The 19,982-nt window shown below is 37.6% G+C and overlaps 1 protein-coding gene across 5 annotated transcripts in view; it reads right to left on the bottom strand.

Annotated features, from left to right (window-relative positions):
• The window catches only part of na (sodium leak channel non-selective protein na), a 58,420-nt gene that overhangs the window by 21,079 nt on the left and 17,359 nt on the right, over positions 1-19,982 (bottom strand). For all 5 annotated transcript variants that reach the window (XR_011334073.1, XR_011334074.1, XM_069836477.1 and 2 more), the window contains 12 exons: positions 18,875-19,066; positions 15,991-16,128; positions 12,336-12,542; positions 11,235-11,431; positions 11,036-11,158; positions 10,609-10,782; positions 10,294-10,473; positions 9,312-9,564; positions 8,613-8,780; positions 7,483-7,691; positions 4,660-4,780; positions 1,677-1,810 (listed from right to left, as the gene is read on the bottom strand). Coding sequence is in view for 3 of the 5 variants with exons in the window: in XM_069836477.1 (XP_069692578.1) it covers positions 1,677-1,810; positions 4,660-4,780; positions 7,483-7,691; positions 8,613-8,780; positions 9,312-9,564; positions 10,294-10,473; positions 10,609-10,782; positions 11,036-11,158; positions 11,235-11,431; positions 12,336-12,542; positions 15,991-16,128; positions 18,875-19,066 (2,096 nt within the window). In the remaining 2 variants the exon portion in view is untranslated. The remainder of the gene's footprint in view (positions 1-1,676; positions 1,811-4,659; positions 4,781-7,482; positions 7,692-8,612; positions 8,781-9,311; positions 9,565-10,293; positions 10,474-10,608; positions 10,783-11,035; positions 11,159-11,234; positions 11,432-12,335; positions 12,543-15,990; positions 16,129-18,874; positions 19,067-19,982) is intronic.

Genomic DNA, 19,982 nt, shown 5'->3' on the forward strand with positions numbered 1-19,982 from the left:
GTCATAAGCAGCCAGCGAAAGACAATTTTCTCCCGCGCATGCGTGAAATTTCTGTAACCTTCTTGGAAAGAGCACGGCTTGTACGTGAACAGATGTTGCCAAGTTTACATAAGAAGTTTATGCAAGATGCGGGAAGTTTAAAATACTCGATCCTGATATTATACATCGCCACTACGCCAATACGATATTAAATAATAACACTAGTCGTGCATTAATGGAAACAAGGAGTTCACGTGCTCTTGTGTGCTTATTGATGCACCACCACTACATATGTGAAATTAATGGAGATTCAGAATGATGTGAATTTTAACATAGGGTGCCATTTAAAAAGAAATAAAGTTTACTGTCACATCCTGTATAACTGAATAATTTTTTTCGAACACTGATGTCATATTATATGGTTTATTTCCAACAGCTTTTATATAAAACTTTTATTGTAAAATTAAATTTAAGAAGTTACGACTAAAATTCCATACTTATTGAACACTGCATAAAAGCGTATAATAATTTGAAGACAGAAACATTGTGAGGAACACTGAAAGAAGAAAATATCTCCAAATAACTATTGAACACTATACAAACCTTATACAAGACATCTTACCCCTTTGCCACACACAAGCAAGGCCTCGCTGAAGATGGCTGATACGAAGTAGAATCTAGTCAACTACGTAATTTATAACACTTTAACACACGAAAGTTGTCATTACATCCGTATTCCTGAACTTAACTTACATAAGAATTAAAAAAATCTGCCTAAAACATTTTGATATTGAGGTGTAATGTCCATCCTCAATAGCGCAAAATGGTATTCATACATGTGGAGATGTCAAACAGGAAGATTCTAAGACATCAAAGTAAGACTGCTAATGACTTCAGTGTTAGATGCAGCACATTAGACAACAACTACAACAACATTTTGATACTCAAATTTCAGAACCAACCATAATAAATAAAGGTTAGACAAGGATGTGGTCTATCCCCAACTTTATTTAATGTTAGATTAACAAAATTATAAAAGAATGGAAGAAGATTTTTCAAAACGGCATCCAGATTACTCAGAAGAGCAGCATACCAATTGTGTGGAAAAGATATCAAAAAGTAAAAATTGAAATAGATGGCAAAATAATAGAATAGGTGTCAACATTGACATATCTAGGAAATCTAATATGAAATTATGACGGAGATTGTGATGCCAAATTAAAAAGATATTACAAAACAAATGGGGTTATCAACGACATTCCGGAAAACAGATGTTGCCTGAAACAAAATTACGAATCCACAGTATTACCTCCATAGCACCATTGTATTATGGAAGTGAAGTCTGGATACTTGATAAAACTAAGAAAGTGGAAGCAGCACAAATGTATGAGGTCACTACTAGGAGTTCCTAGTCTGGAACAGAGATAATATCAGAAAGACATTGAAAGTGATTAATGTACAGTTTCGTCTTCAAAGAATGGACAGAAAATTAACTGTACATCTGGCACACAGATCAAGGCCGACTAACAACACAGTTGGAAGAGTCAACATTTCTACATTATTTCAACACATGGAACAAGTTAAATGTCCTAAACTGGAGAAGTCTGATGATATGATGATGATTATTAATAGCATTCCATAAAACAATAGAACAGAGATATGAGAATAACCCCACTTGTTACACAATGCATGCTCACCAGCGTCTCTGGTCCACCGTGAGGAGTGCGGTTCCTTTGTTTTCCGAGTAGTTTGCTATCACCACGCCAACAAAGAGTGTCAGGCCGATCATGCAGCCCAGGAAGATGTAGATGTGGATGTAGATTGCATGCACCTGCAACAGACGTGACTATGCTATATTATTCTGGATAGTAGTGTTCCAGACAAATATTGCTGGTGATACTGCATTTTTCAAGATTTTTTTGAAAACACATGCTTTTAGAACCTACGATCTCCCCCCCCTCCCCCACAAAATGGTAATTCAGTAGAAAACCTTGATCAATATGGCGGACATCATCGAGGATCAGTGACAGGTTAGGTCTGGTTTGTTTAGGCTTTTGGTATGCCTATCAAAAAACGTATGTGCAAGGCCTCAACAAACCAAACCTAACCTGTTACTGATCCTCAATGATGTCCGTCATATTGACGAATGTTTTCTACCGAATTACAAAAATGTCTTTTTTGGCTGTCTATGAAAAACTGGTATTTACGATTTAATTACAACTAAACTATGCCTACACAATTTCTACACTACACTGTGACAAGTGATAAAAATCGGTATTTACGATTTAATTACAACTAAACTATGCCTACACAATTTCTACACTAGGATAAGAAGAGGTAAAATATGAACTGTAATGTTTCACAATTTTAAAAGAGTTTCACAACTTCAAAAGAGCAGTTACACTGAGACAAGTGATAAAAATCGGTATTTACGATTTAATTACAACTAAACTATGCCTACACAATTTCTACACTAGGATAAGAAGAGGTAAAATATGAACTGTAATGTTTCACAATTTTAAAAGAGTTTCGCAACTTTAAAAGAGCAGTTACACTGAGATAAGTGATAAAAATCGGTATTTACGATTTAATTACAACTAAACTATGCCTACACAATTTCTACACTAGGATAAGAAGAGGTAAAATATGAACTGTAATGTTTCACAATTTTAAAAGAGTTTCGCAACTTTAAAAGAGCAGTTACACTGTGACAAGTGATAAAAATCGGTATTTACGATTTAATTACAACTAAACTATGCCTACACAATTTCTACACTAGGATAAGAAAAGGTAAAATATGAACTGTAATGTTTCACAATTTTAAAAGAGTTTCGCAACTTTAAAAGAGCAGTTACACTGAGACAAGTGATAAAAATCGGTATTTACGATTTAATTACAACTAAACTATGCCTACACAATTTCTACACTAGGATAAGAAGAGGTAAAAATATGAACTGTAATGTTTCACAATTTTTTAAGAGTTTCGCAACTTTAAAAGAGCAGTTATACTGTGACAAGTGATAAAAATCGTAGTGACTTCAAACGTGATTTTCTTTTGATGCTTCACTTAATTAGAAGTAGATGTTCATTAAAAGAAATTGAAATGTCTCTTTTATTATTTAAATGGAGTAGAAAATAATATGGGGTAAATAAAGGGCAGAATTATTTCTCCATTAACTAAGAAAATTACGGGAACACTGGGCTTTAAAAGTAACTCAGCAGCCATTTTTGCATGTATGTGCTATGTTGAATATGATACATTCATGTCTATACATTGCACAAGTTGAAGCAGAATTAGAATGGCATTGAAGAAAAGCTACTTTTGTTAAAAATAACATAACAGTGCAACCAACCACACGCACTTGCAAGAACTATAAACATCTGGAGGAAACATGTTGCAGCCCTTTTATCAAAACTACCAAAAATATTTCTTTCCTTTTAGTTATAGCACAGTTCTCTTACATTCACTCCTGCTTGCGGAGTGTTTATATAGTGAATGAAAAATTATAAACGAGTCTAAAATACTTTCTACAATACTTTCATTATTATAAGATTATCTTTTCTTTATCCCAATCTGTGTGTCTCGTTTTTATTTCTCCTGACCCCAATAATAAACATAGTTAAGCAAAAACTGTAATACATTTTAACTGGATCCGACATCATACTTCTCACTTCTCTCTTATGAGAAAAATAGTACCAGTACTAAATAGCATCATGCAGGAATGTCTTGTACTAAAATGTATCTCAAAATTGAAAACTGCACAATTAAGAAGATGTACATATTTTCTCTGAAAATTACTACGTTTTACTTCTGCATTTTTATCCTTCAGAAGATGTTCAAAATTTGACTTCTACGAATTTCAAGTATCTCATAATCAATCGATTAAGGAATGGACCATCTGGTAATATGTTGACATTTTTTATATTCTAGTCTGCAAATTTTTCACAGAGCTTCATTTACTTTGAATTGGTAACACAATTTGTCCATTCTTCTTTTTCTACATGACTCTAGTGCATGCTACAGAGAAATCCCACAGCAACCTAAAGGAAAAGAAAACTATTTGAAATGGAAACCAAGTTACAGCATGCCTGTTAGACAGGAACTCATCTGTCATGACAAGCAAATACAGGGGCTCCGTAGCTTAAGCTATTGTTGTTACAATGGCTTCACGAATCTAAAACATATAAACTGACATCTAACAAACAGGAACAGATGGTAAGTGAAACATAAGCACAATGAATACATAGTCTGGGATGCAATGCAGGCAGGGCTGGACTCAAACCTAACAACTCAGGCACATTCAACATGTATTTAGAATAATCTTCCTAGTGTCAGGCTCCATTCAATGCAGCAATTAGCCATGGACTCAATCGTCCATGAGTGGGCAGCCTTCTCAACATTTGGCCGCATATCATGACTTGGTTATGAAAGTGGAAGTGTCAAGTGGCTCTAACAATAAATCCCAAACTCCACTTTCTTAACAATTTATTTTCTTCTAGTACATTACAGAGAGAAAATTTTCCTTTTCTTTCTCTGGATGGCCTCAAAGAAAAGAGAAAAAGGTGTAGCAAATTTTATTTCTCACTGTTTCATATGCGGCTGCATTGAAAACAGGTTCCCCACTCACGTCCTGAACAAGATAAACAAACGTGGATGCCTCATGCTAACAGTCCACTTACAGGTCCTAGTACTTTAATGAGGACATCTCGAACATCGAGCCATCCCTTGAAGGACAGCACTTCGAAGAGTGCCAGCATGGCATCTCCTATGTTATCAAAGTTGAAGCGACGAGGGTTTGCCCTGGCAGAAAACAATAAACATTAACAACTCCTTCCTCAACAACAGCTGCCAAGATTCTGGTTTGCTCAATGTAGTTCGAATAGGCGCAGGTTCGTAATCAATGATTTCGACTAGAACCAACAACAGATGTGCATGGAAGGCATATTGGTTCCTTCCACTCCAGCTGTGTTAATACAAGATGAAAGCTTATTCCATACATTTCAATTTCACAGTAATTTTATGAATGTTGTACTTCTCGCAAATTGTAATTATAGCAATAAGTTATACTGTGACAGCAAATTTTTTCTATTCAATGAAAATGTAAACAAGAACTTAAGAGATTAGCCTATATGCACAAAGTCACTGTTCTCACCAACATCAAAGAAATGTTATTAAATTTGACAGTGAGAGTAGCATGTGGCCATGACTTCTGACGCAGACAGGTTCTTCCTATTGGAATTGTATTGTATTGTATGGTATTCGTATATCACTTCACAGCTAGAATATGGAACATGTCAAAAAAAATCTTAATAGTACTACTATAAAGTCTTAATTATAGTCACAGTCTAGTTGAAATATATAGAGAAGAGTTTTACAATACACTAGTGCAACATAAGGAGTTAGTATCGATACTTAATACAAGACAAAAATATTCATGCAGTGTTGTTGAATGTCATGAATTCACCTACAGAATAGAAGGCATGAGAAATTAGGTACTTCTTTAATATATGTTTGAGATTGATTTTTTTATACCCATAGGGAGGCTATTAAAAATGTTTACTTACTTACTGGCTTTTAAGGAACCCGGAGGTTCATTGCCGCCCTCACATAAGCCTGCCATTGGTCCCTATCCTGAGCAAGATTAATCCAGTCTCTACCATCATATTCCATCTCCTTCAAATCCATTTTAACATTATCCTTCCATCTACATCTCGGCCTCCCCAAAGGTATTAATTCCCTCCGACCTCCCAACTAACACTTTATGTGCATTTCTGGATTCGCCCATCTCAAATGTCTGGATTTAATGCTCCTAATTATGTCACGTGAAGAATAAAATACATGCAGTTCTGAGTTATGTAACTTTCTCCATTCTCCTGTAACTTCATCCCTCTTAGCCCCAAATATTTTTCTAAGCACCTCATTCTCAAACACCCTTAATCTCTATCCCTCTCTCAAAGTGAGAGTCCAAGTTTCACGACCATACAGAACAACCGGTAATACAACTGTTTTATAAATTCTGACTTTCAGATTTTTTGACAGCAAACTGGATGATAAAAGCTTCTCAACCAAATAATAACAGGCATTTCCCATATTTATTCTGTGTTTAATTTCCTCCTGAGTGTGATTTATATTTGTTACTGTTGCTCCAAAATATTTGAATTTTTCCATCTCTTCAAAAGATAAATTTCCAATTTTTATATTTCTATTTCGTACAATATTCTGGTCACGAGATTTACTTCCAAACCTATCTTTTTACTTGCTTCAAGCAAAATTCCCGTGTTTTCCCTAATAGTTTGTGGATTTTCTCCTAACATAGTCACGTCATCCACATAAACAATTCCCCAGATTATCAGTGTTAATTATAATTTTAAGAAAGTGCTGTTGAATATGTCAGTGCCTGGGTTATTCCTTCACAAGATATCTGTGAAACATATTGCTGAGGTCGTCTCCAGAAAGAGAAAGAATTGAAGAGACTGTTCGTTATTTTTCTTCAAATGTAGATGGACTTGACATGGCTGAAGATGATTTGATGAAATTTTCTGGTTAATGAAACATGTGATTTCGAAGAAAATAGCAAAGTGAAATGAAGAAAATGTTACTCTTTGCTCAAAATGGAGCGCAATTTTTTAATTTATCTCTAAGAAAACGATTTCCTGTGCACAACTCCAGAAGTTGATTGACATCCAAAAAATCTGACTGAGTTTAGGAATTGTTCGAGCCATGCTTGCTATCTTAACCAACTTCAACGTGACATATCAGGAATTAGCTTGCGAAATTGGGATCCAGGGGAGACCTGGTTAACAAAATTCACTCTTCTTAAAACTATTAATATTTTTTAGTGTGTGTATAGAATGGGTATTTTAATTCTTTAAAGTGTGTAAAAACAATATAAGTGAATGGTAAACTAGCAGAAATATTAAAAGTAGTTTTTCAATAGGTCGATTTGTCCCTAAAAATTACAACAATCTGGTAATTTTAATTTAGCTACATCGTGCTCTTCAATACAAGAGCTGTTACACACCATATGAAAGAAGTGCCATTCTGGAGTGTCTGTTAAATCTTCTATTGTAAGCTGAGACATAATTCTACAGAAAATTTCTTCACAAACGCTATGGCAATTAGGAAATGTGTTCCTGGGCGAGCCTTTTCTTATCGGCTGCAACATCGACAAATATCAGGCAGACGTTAGGAAGACTAAACTAATGCATTCTGAGCACAGTTCTATTGTGAACATGAGGTACGGTCTTTGAGAGTCATTTGTGAAATGATTTTCATGTAAAAAGCTCTAGGTTCTCCACTTTTTGACGAATCAAATAGAGATGAGTGAGGAACGTGTTATTTAGCACATCAGTCGGAAGTTGTGTCAAGGCATTGCACAACAGATACGTACACTTTCACAAAGTGGTTTAAAACTTGCTATGAATAGCACTTGCGTTTGAAAGAAACCTAGATGTCTAAAATTAAGCACATCGAATCTCCAGACATCACTCTTAATAACTCACCAGACGCGGGGCACCAGCATAGCCGGGTACGACTCATTGGCACCTGGCTGCAACTTCATCTTTGTGACGAAAACGCGTCTCATGAAGACGCCAACGCAGTCTTCGCGTCGCTGAATAGTGGGGTCATTGCAGCGTGCTAAGCGTCCTCCAAATAACTGCACCCCATAGCTTGCAAACACGAACATCAGCACAATCAGCAGAATCGACACCTGCAATCCAGGACGAGCGACTTTTCAAAACGTTCAGGGCACATGGAGAGGGAAGAGACGCATGCTAAAAGTGTGAAACAACTTTATTCTCAATGTATAACTTGAGGCTTTCCCGGCGTTTGATATAGAATAACTCTTCTTGGGTTCTCAGCCAGCTGAGTTGGAGATTCTTCATCCCTGAAGAAGATGGCAGAGCTAGCCATCGAAAGTTTGGAAGCTAATCTCCAACTCACCTGGCTGAGAACCCGAGAAGAGTTATTCTATAACTTTATTCTCCTTCTTTCAATGAGGAGGACGAAGGTAGCTCGAATATTATTACTTGAAGACATCAAGGTTAAAATGGTTTTATATATATATATATATATATATATATGTTACTTTCTCAAAATAGACAATACACTTCGAAGTACTCGTATGTAAAATACTTAATTTACATGAAAATATGCAAAGGAAAATGTAATTTAAAACTTTGGAGTAAGGACCACCTTAGTATAATGCATATCTAGGCCTACAAGGCGTCATGCACGGCATTCCACTGGGCCTAACTCATGGGCCATAGGTGGGGGGGGGGGGGCCGTGGATATTTTGAATGGAACGCTTTTTCTGGTTCTCCTCAACAAAGAAACTCGGCAAGTTCAGTTTGAAACTTTTTTTTTTTCCAAAATGAGGTCTTAAGAGGTTTGAGCTTGTTTCAAAATAATACACATGCTGAAAAACACCCAATCTGCGACCCATGCCACCTCACTGACAGTCTGGTGTTCTAGACCACGCAGTCACAGCAGGGGTTTAAGACAATTTTAATACTCTGTGAACCAGGGGAAAGAAAGGCAACACTAGTAACACACCAGCAAGTTTATTCTACATGTGGTCACCTAACAGCAGAATCTCCTTAAAGAAATAGAAGATTCAATGGTCACCTACCAGAAGTATCTCCTTGAAGCCACGACAGAGCTCGTACACAACTTTTCGCATGTGAGGTACCAGCGTAAAAATTCTCAAGGGCCTCACACAGCGCAGAATCATCAATAGCTGCGCACCAGAATTGGGAGGCACATTCCTTGGCATCCAGCACAAGAACACCAGGCTAACCTGCACAATACATATCATCCTGCATGATGGTTGCAAGGATATCACTTAGGAAGTGCACAAACTTTTCTTTTCTTTCTTAGAAAGTTATGAAAACTGATGAATTATTGATGTTTGAGATAAAGCAAATGTATTTTGCAAAGTGTGTAAATCCAAAATTGCACTTTACAATTCTTTTTTTTTTTGAAGGTAGTAATAGATAGTATCACAAGCACACACAAAAAAATACCTCTCACCACCCTGTGTTAATCATGGTGTTGAAGGTTAGTGATTCATCATCATCATCATCATCATCATCATCGTCGTCGTCATTATCGTTAACATTGTAACTGTTAACAGCATAAACATAACCACAACCACCATCTCTTTCCCATGTTTTCTTTTTAAATCTTTTATTAATTTTAATGACACCAATTATTTTCAATGACTTCTCAATTCTTCCACTGTGTTTGAAAGTTGATATGTTAGCAGAAAACACAGATAAATGAAAATAAGTACAAATGAACATAAAAATATATCACAAAGCAGGAATACCACATAGATAAAGACGTCAAGAACAGAGGCCACATCTTTGATGTAGGCCTTGGGTGTGAAGAAGAGGCCGTCAGCGAGAATTTTGAGTGCCAGCTCGAGGCTCATGAAGACGACGAAGCCATATTCTGCAATCTGCAAGGCAGGCGTCTCCATCACGCGGTAGCTGGGTGTCTCGAACATCATGGAGATGCAAGACAGGGTGGTGACACAGATCATCACCCAATCCAGGTACGTCACAAGCCCCAGGAAGTTGCTGCACATAATGCAAAGTACTTTCTCTCACCTTCTCCACTGACATTTATAATTAATGTAATTTAAAATTGAACTTCTTCCTCATGTGATGAAGTTAGTCTTGAGTTGGCATCAGGTTTGATAAACTTCGGTTTGGTGTTGTACTGCTTGGTTTATGATTTTGTTTTGATTTGGTATGACACAATATAGTATAGTATAGTATCCCAAAATAGCATTCGAATTTTGTCTGGGCCAAAATTTATTCTTCTATTATCATAAAGAAAAAAAAAATCTGCTAATTATAAGAATACAGTATTTTCACTGTATGTAGCCTTGCATAAAGCTGGCCAGCACTGAGGTGTAGTTTGGAACAGTGAACTAATTTACAAATGCAATTTTTGTAATTGTATCAAGATTATAACATATTTCGGATGATAAAACATGAGTTCTATAATTATGACGATTTTAACATCTAGAAATATTCTGCAGAGAAACATTTATTTTTCAATAATGGTAATCGAAGTTGGGAGCATTCCATAAAAAAATTTACATTTCTCATTTCAATTGTGCATTAATATGTGAGATTATTTCCCATGAAGGTGATATTATTGTGTGAGACCGTCAATACTAAATTACTTTTCAGACAAAGTTCTACCTGGATTTTTTAAAGTAAATAACACTGGAGCCCAAACGCACAAAGTTTGGAAAAGGTCGTCCACATCCACGGCGGTGGAATGAAGCTTGTACTCACTGCATGCGTTTGTACTGCACTTTCCGCTCCTTGCCTGTCAGCGGGTCCTTCAGTCTCGCATCGTAGCGTGCGTAGACAATCAGCTGACACACTTTGCGGAACTTGCTCTCACGAGGGACTGCAAACAGTGGTGTGTCAAAGAACGGGTGGTTCTCTCGAAGATCCTCTTCTCTCTGGTTTCTAGACAGACGGAATTAATGGCCAATAAGGAGAAAAACAATCTGTTTAAACATTTTTAAAATTTTAGAAGCAAATGCATAGATATTACAAAATGATAAATAAATTTTAAAACCAAAATGTTCTTCATTTTCAAACCTGCGCATCTCTGCCTGCTGTCGTTTGGCTTGCAGTAGTTTTATATCCAGATCCTGCGGCCTGCTGCGTGAGGAACTCACTCTGTTCATGGCGCCGATGTCACCGTTCTCCATCAGATGCTCATAAGTCTGTTTCAGCTTTATCGAACCACTGCGGACACTGCGACGAATAGACCTGCAAGCACAGATCAGTTATACTGCTGTCTAATTCGAGCCTTCTTACAGAGTACTTTGTTTTTCTGTTTGCAGCATAAATACTGTCGCTACTGCATCAAATATTGTTAAAGGAGTCTACAAAAGGAATATTCTCAATTATTCTCCAGAATTAAGAATATTCTGCGCAATTTTACATCATTAAGTGTTGACCTCCGGTTCACCTGGTGGACCACAGATGAGCAGAATCAGCTCTGCGTGTAATTCCAACTCACTTCTTCTGGTCAATGCGCAGCTGTTTGGCACTGCTGATCGTCCCCTGAGGCTTCAGCGGTCCCTTTCCTGGCACAGGGATCATAGCCGAGTCCCCCAGCAACAGACGTTGATTGTTGGAATCGCTGCAAATACAAGACGACGTCAGAATTCAATATGCCATTGCTGCTGCTGCTGCCAAAAACTCACAGCTGCACTTACTTGATTATGTACTGGATCGCGGCCTTCCTTAAACTGGTGCTGATGTTCCGCACTTTTGGAGGATTCGTCAGGATCTTAACTGGCTTCTGCTTGCGGTACACAATCTTGGAGTCAAAAACTTCGTTCACTTTCTTCACACCTTCTGATTCCTCGTCCTCCACCTCATAAACAAACTGGCGCATGAAGCTCTCACGGACCTGCGAAAGTGATGCATGGCTGATTGCCAGGTTCTCAACTGACGGGTTCCCATTCTTTTCCGTTACAATTCTCCTCAGTCTTTAACGAGGTGAAACATGTTACTAGGAGATGAGACAAGAATAATAGTGGGCAAGTCCAAATATAGAATTTTACCTTCATTCATGAACAAAGGGACCTTTACATGCAGGACATGTAGCCTACAGTTTCACTTCCTCATCTGATGGAAGCTGGACATGTCCTTATTCTTCGTTATAGTAGTGATCAGAGAAGAGTGGTGACAGGCTTGGACATAGAATTTCACTTTAATTCATGAATAAAGGGACTTTTTATGGAGTATAAGTACTACATGGGGATACATCTTTTACATCATCTTTAATAGGAGCCATACTTAAGACATATTTCAATACAAAATATACCACCCACAGACGGGAGTGAATCTGCGGACCTTGAGACCAGAGCTAAGCACAACTACAACTGGACCACCAAGGAAGGCATAATACCAACTGTAACCTAGAGGGTGTGCTTTAAGACATCTTCCTATTATGAAAACATAGGTTATATGTAGGCCTATTATGCTTTTATATTTGTGTATCTGCTGTAGAAATCTATGTACGCAATTTGAGAGGTCTCGACAGAGCTCATGAATATTTCTCTTTCTCAGTACAATATAAAGTACATATGTATCTAAATGAATTCCCTGGCTTCAAAATTTAATTGCAGACAATGCACTGAGCCTAGGACTGCGATAGACCAGCAGGTGTAATTATTTAATATGGGCTCCTTGCATTCAGTACTCCGGTTCATCCCTATCAAATGCTGCCAGATGTCATTAATGGTGACAGAGACAAAGAATCTTTACCAGCGCCTGGTGCAATGGCAAAGACTTCAGAGCAGTGAACCCACCTTGGGCAAGTTGAAGTCAGAAGGCACTTTGTGCAGGCAGGTCATCTGTGGGCTGTCTGGGAATTTCTCGAAGATGCGCAGCCGGAAAGGCAGAGTCTCCTTGATCTCGGCACTCTGTTCGCGGAACTTTAGCTGCTTCAGCTTCTTGATGTCCTCGTCCAGCTCCAGGTTGTCCAAGATCACAGCCACAAACAAGCTCAGTACGATCTGCAAACATACAGTTAGCAGTTGAATGCTGTAGCAAAAACATAAAAATCTTCTTTCATTTTCACTTGTTCAACAAGTTTCCTTTCATTATTTCAGTTGCAAAAAAAAATAAAATAACAAAATTAAAATAATAATAATAATCATCCGTGGTGCAACAGGTCAAGAAGGGCCAAGGCCTCACGTCCACATACCTCAGCAGAAGTGAACTATCATCCAACCAGAACGGAAGCATTGTGTGGTTAGCATGATAGTCTCCCTCATCATTATGGCTGGTTTTCGTAACCAGATTTTGCTATCTATTGCAGCTCCTCAAATTCATCACAATGCTGGGTTGGCACCAGTCCCAATACACCAATCGAAATTTCATGAGATAATTGAGGACCCTAACCAGTCAGCACTCATCCATGATGCCTTAGATCACGACGCTACAGTGCATGACTGCAATATCCTACATCCTATTACAGATTGTAGTCTGACTACTAGTTTCAGTTCAACATGACAACAGACATCACAGCCACTCTCCATTAGGCAGACAGCCAGTTTGAGGGTCAAAAAATGGTTGCAGGGCTGTGAAAGCAAGAAAGGAACCGTATTAGTACTTTCATGGGCTAGAAAATTGTCCAAGGAAGAAGAACTATCATTGTTAGTTACTAAAAAACCACACTGACCTTAAAATATTGAGTGCGGGAGGAAAAGAGATACAAAACCAACTGTCTGACATTTTGAAGGCCAAGAGGAATGTTAGAGGGGTGAACTTGGGAGAATCATGTCGGGCATTTCAAATGCTAAACATCAGCTGTCAGCTTGCATCCTGGGGAAAGAAAGTGAGATCCTCCTCACGGAACCATCACTGGCGAATTATAACTTTCAACATATACTTTCATAAACCAACAAAGGCCCTGGAAAATACTTCACGTCGTTTTAAAAAGTAACTTGGAAAAAGTTTTAATATATTTGAAAAATTGAATTTAAATATAAATAAATTAAATTGAAAAGCATGGAAAACGATTACATATTCTTTGCAAATATACAGAAGTTCAAACAAAAATTGCACATAAGAGTAGTGGATCTGCAAATGAGAAGTAGCACAACAGATTAAGAAAGAATGTGAGAAGGGTATCGCAACAAACATCTGTAAGGCCATTCACTTACAATAATATTTCAGCTATGTATGGTTCAATTTATGAAAGCAAACAATTATTTTCACAGCAAAACCTAAATGAACAAAATCCTGTTCAACAGAAAATGTGCGCAGTCAAACATGTTGTATTTTGTAAAATCACTATAGATTTAAAAAAAAAAAAAAAAAAAAAAACTGGTCTGTAAATGCTACACAGTAACCCCCCTCTATCCATGGGGGATACGTTCCAAAGTTTAGTGTGGATACATGAAACCATGAGCAATAGCAAACCCTGTAAGTATTTTTTTTGTTAACAAACATACAAACATACATACATATGATAGGGTTGCCATATGCCGCAGACATCATGGACAGTCCGCGATTTTATAGTGTAAGAAGAAAGTCTGGGCCGAAAAGATGTAAGTTCGCGATTTTGAATTTGATTGGACAAAAATCTTGAAAATTGCAATATGTGGGATAGCGGTAGTGTATAATGACACTATGTGAAATGAGTAAGAGCCTTCAAGATTGTCTATCGGACAACAAAGAGAAAAGTTATAAATAAATACTTTCAACAAAATCTAGTTAAATTTTTCACAGCTGTTTTTCTGTGGAGCAGTATTCCAAAACGCTGAAAGTTATAGAATTTCATTTCTCTGCACCTGGACATTATGCCAATGTCCAAAGAGTATTCTCTTTGATGAATGCTCAGTGGACAGAGGAAAGGAACAAATTATCACTTCAGTCAGTAAAAGCAATTCTACAGGTACAGTATAATACGGAAATTTAAGTTGCAGTGAATTTCACAAAGTCGTTCAGAAACAAGTGAGTGCCCTTCTTCTGTTCACAGTTCTGAGAAGTATGAGTGGTACAGAACTGAATGTCTGCCACTAAATAATGTACTGCCCATGCCAAATAAGAAAGTAATAGGCAAGATATAGTAATATGCGTTACAAGAGCGGTATGTTGAAATTTTCATGTTCGAGGAAAAGTTTGAAAAAGCGAAACGTAGTTGAGCTTTTTTAATTTCCGAGAATTGAAAGAAAACATACCGCTCATGTATCGTACATTATTTTGTGTGAAGATCGTTTATTACATACCTGAAAGAGGAATTTATAATTAGTTGCAATGAAATCTCCATCTTGGTTTCTGTTCAATGACGGCAATTTTGGAAAACAAAAATATCTATCTTCAACATTGTTGCTTTAAAATGTTTTCTGTGTTTACTATACTCCAGCAGGCCGTGATATACGTCTGTCTTTTTTTTTCCCCCAGTCTATAAATGCGAACTTAAAACAAACGGCTTCCTTAATGTTACATGCATCACGAAATGCAGTAACTTTAGTGGAGTTGTAGAGTTTACTTAATTTTTGCAAATATTTAAAAACAATAATTAACAGTGCAATTTAGGTGAAATTGCAGTGGTAAGTTTCCAATTTATAATTATTACTATATTGAACGTCCTCTAAAAATAATATGTTAAAAGCCTAAAGCAGTAAAATCAATATGTCACTTAAGCGGTAAGAAGAGGGAAATTGTTATGTGTGTTCGGTTGGGAATACTGAATGTGGAATTTTAGACTTACCGCTGGTTAGTTTTGTGCGGAAACCAAGCAAATACGCACTATCTCGCACGAAAGTATATTACTGCAGTAGTGTAATAAATGATGATATTTAGTGCCCATATTAAATATAGTATAAGTTTCTTAGAAATTTATGTGTTTCCTATTGTCGATCAAATTGACGCGTTGATCATGACCTGGTTTTGTTTTTCTTCATTATGGCAACCCTAAATATTTGACAAATTACAAACAATAAGACATTAGGAAAAACAAACAATAATATTGTAATAATAATAATAATAATAATAATAATAATAATAAACATGCTGTACGCTTGCTCTGTTCTGTGAGAACTCAGAAAGGTAATCCTGTCTATAGGCTGCTACTACAGCAAATGTTAGGACGGAGAAAAGTAAATAGTTGGATAATGCCACTAAGCACAGTGTTGGTGAATCATGATATCACCACATTCTATGACTAGATTCTATAAAACTCTTCAGATTAAGACGTTAGGAGCTAAAATACGTAAAAGAAGAAAATGTTGCCGAGGTTAACTGCAGGTAACTCAAATAGCGGATAAGGAGGGATTACTGTATCCATACTGAGAACAAGTAACAACCGCAAATATAAATAACTTGATACATTAAACACTCTATACACAGTAAAACAAATACAAATAACAAGTTGATATATCGATTGCTTTTCCTCTTGTGTAAGTTGACAGCTCACTCCTTATTATGTAACTTGTAACTGCAGACTCCACTCACCAGTGTCACAAAAAGATGGTACAGAATAAAGTAGACGGCCACAAGGGGGGCGAGGGTCTCCCGTGTACGCAGCATCGTTTCATCCATGACTTCCACCCAGGCCTCTTGTGTCAGGATTTGGAACATGGACATGAAGGCCTGCAACATTTCCGATAACAGGACACTACAGAGAGTTCCATCCTCTACCTAGCAGTCATATGCTGACAGACGGACAGGCCCTTTTGCGCTGAAGTGCTATGCTAATGAAGCTTTGGTACAAACTGCGGCTTAAGAATGAAATTACCTTTATAGCAGGTGCTGAAAATGTACACCCTGCTGTTCAGAAGGTTGTTGAACACTGGCTGCAGTTCCTCTCCACTGATTAACCTGATTTCCTCGCAAGTCCCTGCACTGTAAGGGGTTGTTTCTATACACCTTAGCTTTAAGATTACCCCACAAATAAAAATCACAGGAATAAAGAGCTGGGGATCTTGCAGGCCACAAACCACGACTAATAACATGGTCGTTACGAGAATTGTTTGAAAAGTTCATAGTCTGACATAAGAATTAAACTAGGATTATTCTGAAACAATCTTTATTTCTCAACATAATCCCCCTTCCTCAGATTCACACACTTGGTCCACCGGTGCTGCAATACTCTGTACTCTGCTTGCACACAGATTCCTCGACATCTGCAAAGAAGCCTTCTGCTGCTGAGGTAACCTCTTCAATTGACAAAAATTTCTTCCCAGCCAAGTAAGTTTTGAGCTTTGGGAAAAGAGAAAAGTCTGAGGGTGCGAGATCTGGTAAGTAAGGGAGAGGGGGATGCGGCAACAATTCGAACTGTAGTTCGTGTAGTTTAGCAACCGCGATTGCAGACATGTAAGCAGGTGCATTGTCGTGAAGAAACAACAATTCCTTCTTGGCCATACCCTCTTCTCGCGAATTTTCCCTTTCAGTTGCTTCAGGAAATTTGAATATTCTCTGGTTATTGTTCTCACTTTTGCCAGATAGTCAATCATGATTATTCCACAACACAGACGTCATGACATTCCCAGCCAATTAAACAGCTTTTGCTTTCTTTGGAGGCAGAGAGTCACTGTGCTTCCATTGTTTCGACTGCTGTTTTGTCTCCAGGTTTCATCAGTGGTCACAAACCAACTATAAAAATCGGGCATATTTTTCTCGAATCGAGCCAGACAATTCCTTGAAATTTGACAACACATCGGATGTGCTTTTGTTTCACTGTTAACAAAAGCAGAACCCACCTCGCAGAGACCTCAGACATGCCCAAGACATTGACAAGATGTGGCGCACCCGTTCAGTTGAGATATGCAGAACCTTGCTAATTTCCCACACTTTCTCACGATGGTCATTCAAAATCATATCGTGCATTTCTTCACTTGTTGCTGTTACTGGAAGTCCAATGCGGGGATCCTCTTCCAAACTCTCTCGACCAAGTTTAAAAAATGCCGAATATGCAGGAGCGGATTCCCCCAGTGTAGCATCCATGTCTGCTTTAATTTCTGTTGGACTCATTCGCTTTTTTAAGAAATATTTAATGACAGCACAAAGCTCGATATTTTCCAATTTTGCCAATCTGTTCGGCGAACTAACTGCAAAATTAAACTACACAAAATATAGTCAACACAAAATTATGATTTTTTCATGCTTGAACTAATGTAAAGCCCAGTCCAGATACAACAGCTTACTGAACATTTTACTCGCACATGCAAAATGTTGCAAGGAAGAAGGAGCGTGTGGATCCTAAAACTAAGTGATTTTTAAAACTGAACGGAGAGTGAACACTGAGTTGGAGGTATTCAGATCTAAAAATCGCTCAGTTTTACGTCCACACGCTCCTTCTTACTTGCAACTTTTTGCATGTGCGAGTAAAATGTTCAGTAAGCTCTTGTATCTGGACTGGGCTTAAAATGGCCACTAACAACAGTGACATTGTTAATATGTTTTCGAGTCTATCTGTGTGTCAAGCCACGAACTTTTCAAATGCACCTTGTAAACACATTTTCAGTTTCCCTCATTGAGTTTCTAGCAGTATGGGCTGGTGCCCCAACTTTTTCTCAGCATCTGTTAAATTTTGAAACAATGGAGTGAGAATATTGTTCACAATTTACCATGCCACAGAAAAAGGCCCCACAACTCTTTCTACGCTAGTGACACATAACACACCAACTTCAATTCCATGTAATGGCACCAGATAAATAAAATGACGATAGCGATCATTATTGAGAGTTTGGGCCTACTATAACCACTTAAATGTAAAAACAGCTTTGTCTGAAAAGAAAGTTAATTGTGGCTCTACCTGACCGTCAACAACTGAATTAAATAACGAACTGCAAAACTATGTCCTAGGAGTGTTCCCTGTTTCCGCAATTCTGTGTAGGGTTTGACATGGAGGGCTTTAGTTGCTCTCTAAACTAAAATTATTTTTTGCAAATAGTTTCGTACTTTTTAGCACATAAAAATAAATATATTAAAATTTTCTAGAACATGAAAATTCGCTCCCTAATCATAAGGTGGACTTCACAGCTCTGAGGCCGATACAATGCAACAGTAGATCACAAATTCCCTCTATCGTGTTAGAATTACAAGAAACTCTGTGTAGATAGACGAAATAGTCATACTAAATAAACGTGTTTTACATTGTGATTAAAAACTGCTTAACCTCCAAGCTAACTTCATATCACTCCACAGAATGGTATAAACACTTTCATGTAAAAGTATTGTTTTACAATTAAGTTTCTTACTGTGGTGGTTACAGCAGAATCTGATAGAAAATCCAGAACACTGGGATCAATTTCCAGAACTTGAAACAAATATTCCATTCTAGTACAATTCATGCATTTGAATGCATATCAGCACGTCTGCTGTCTGCAGTGCATACCTCGGGAAAGCTCTCGAATTTTGTGAATTCGCACAGGAAGCAGAAGAGCTGCATGGAGATGCTGGATGAGATGATAAGCAGACACATTGTGAAGATGATGAGGCTGCCCAACTTCTTGCCTGGCCCAAATATCTTGTACACGAAGTCCTCCAGCATGGGGGAGGCCTTGATCAGCCGCACCACTCGCAGCACCTGCAACCCGTCTCATCATTTACATCCTCTTTACTCACTGCAATCAAGAATCTTAGTTTTAAATATAAGAAAATTTCTGGCTGTCCGGTTTTGAAGGAACGAGATGATGTTGCGTAACAATCCTGGTCACGACAAGACTGGCCATCAGACTGCTGGCTCACGTTCACATGCCTCAACTAGTACAAAGATATTGTGTGGTTAGCATGATATCTTCCCAGCCATTATACATGGTTTATGAAACAATATTTCACTAGCTACTGTAGCTACCCAAATTCATCACAATGCTGGGTGGGCACTGGTCCCATACACTGGCCGAAATTTCATGAGAAAATTTTTTCCCCTACTGAAGACCCAAACCAGTGGTCATTCCATCCTGTTATCTCATCTACCCCACGCGCGCACCTGCCAGGCCAAAGGACACTCTACCAATCTCTACAGACCACTCACTACAAGTGGGACGAGTTGTGCATGCTAACGGAAGGAAGCTACAAATTAGTTAATGATTAAACCAGTGCAGGTTGAAAAAGTTTCAAGTATGAATTTCTATGCAGGTTCGTCTTTTGCATACATTAATTGTAATAATCCATTTTTTCCACTACTTATATGTAAAGAGGGCTTTGTTTAGTTGCTCCTAGCAACCTAAACAATGACTTTAATGCAAGAGTGAGTAACATTTGTTTTATTTACTGGTGATATTTAATTCACTCCTAGAAATGCATTTACAATATAAAACAATTACTAGACTAAACACACAATAAAACCAACCAGACCACAAGAAAGAGTCCTTATATTTCTTCAATTTTTCTGAAAGGTATGCCAATATGATTTCTTCGTTAATACCGCCACTCACAAAATAATTTATACTCTTTCTGATAAATAGATGGAACTAACATGGACAAGCCGCTTTGGCGACATT

The sequence above is a fragment of the Periplaneta americana genome, chromosome 9 (genome assembly GCF_040183065.1).
Source record: "Periplaneta americana isolate PAMFEO1 chromosome 9, P.americana_PAMFEO1_priV1, whole genome shotgun sequence".
Lineage (NCBI taxonomy): Eukaryota > Metazoa > Arthropoda > Insecta > Blattodea > Blattidae > Periplaneta > Periplaneta americana.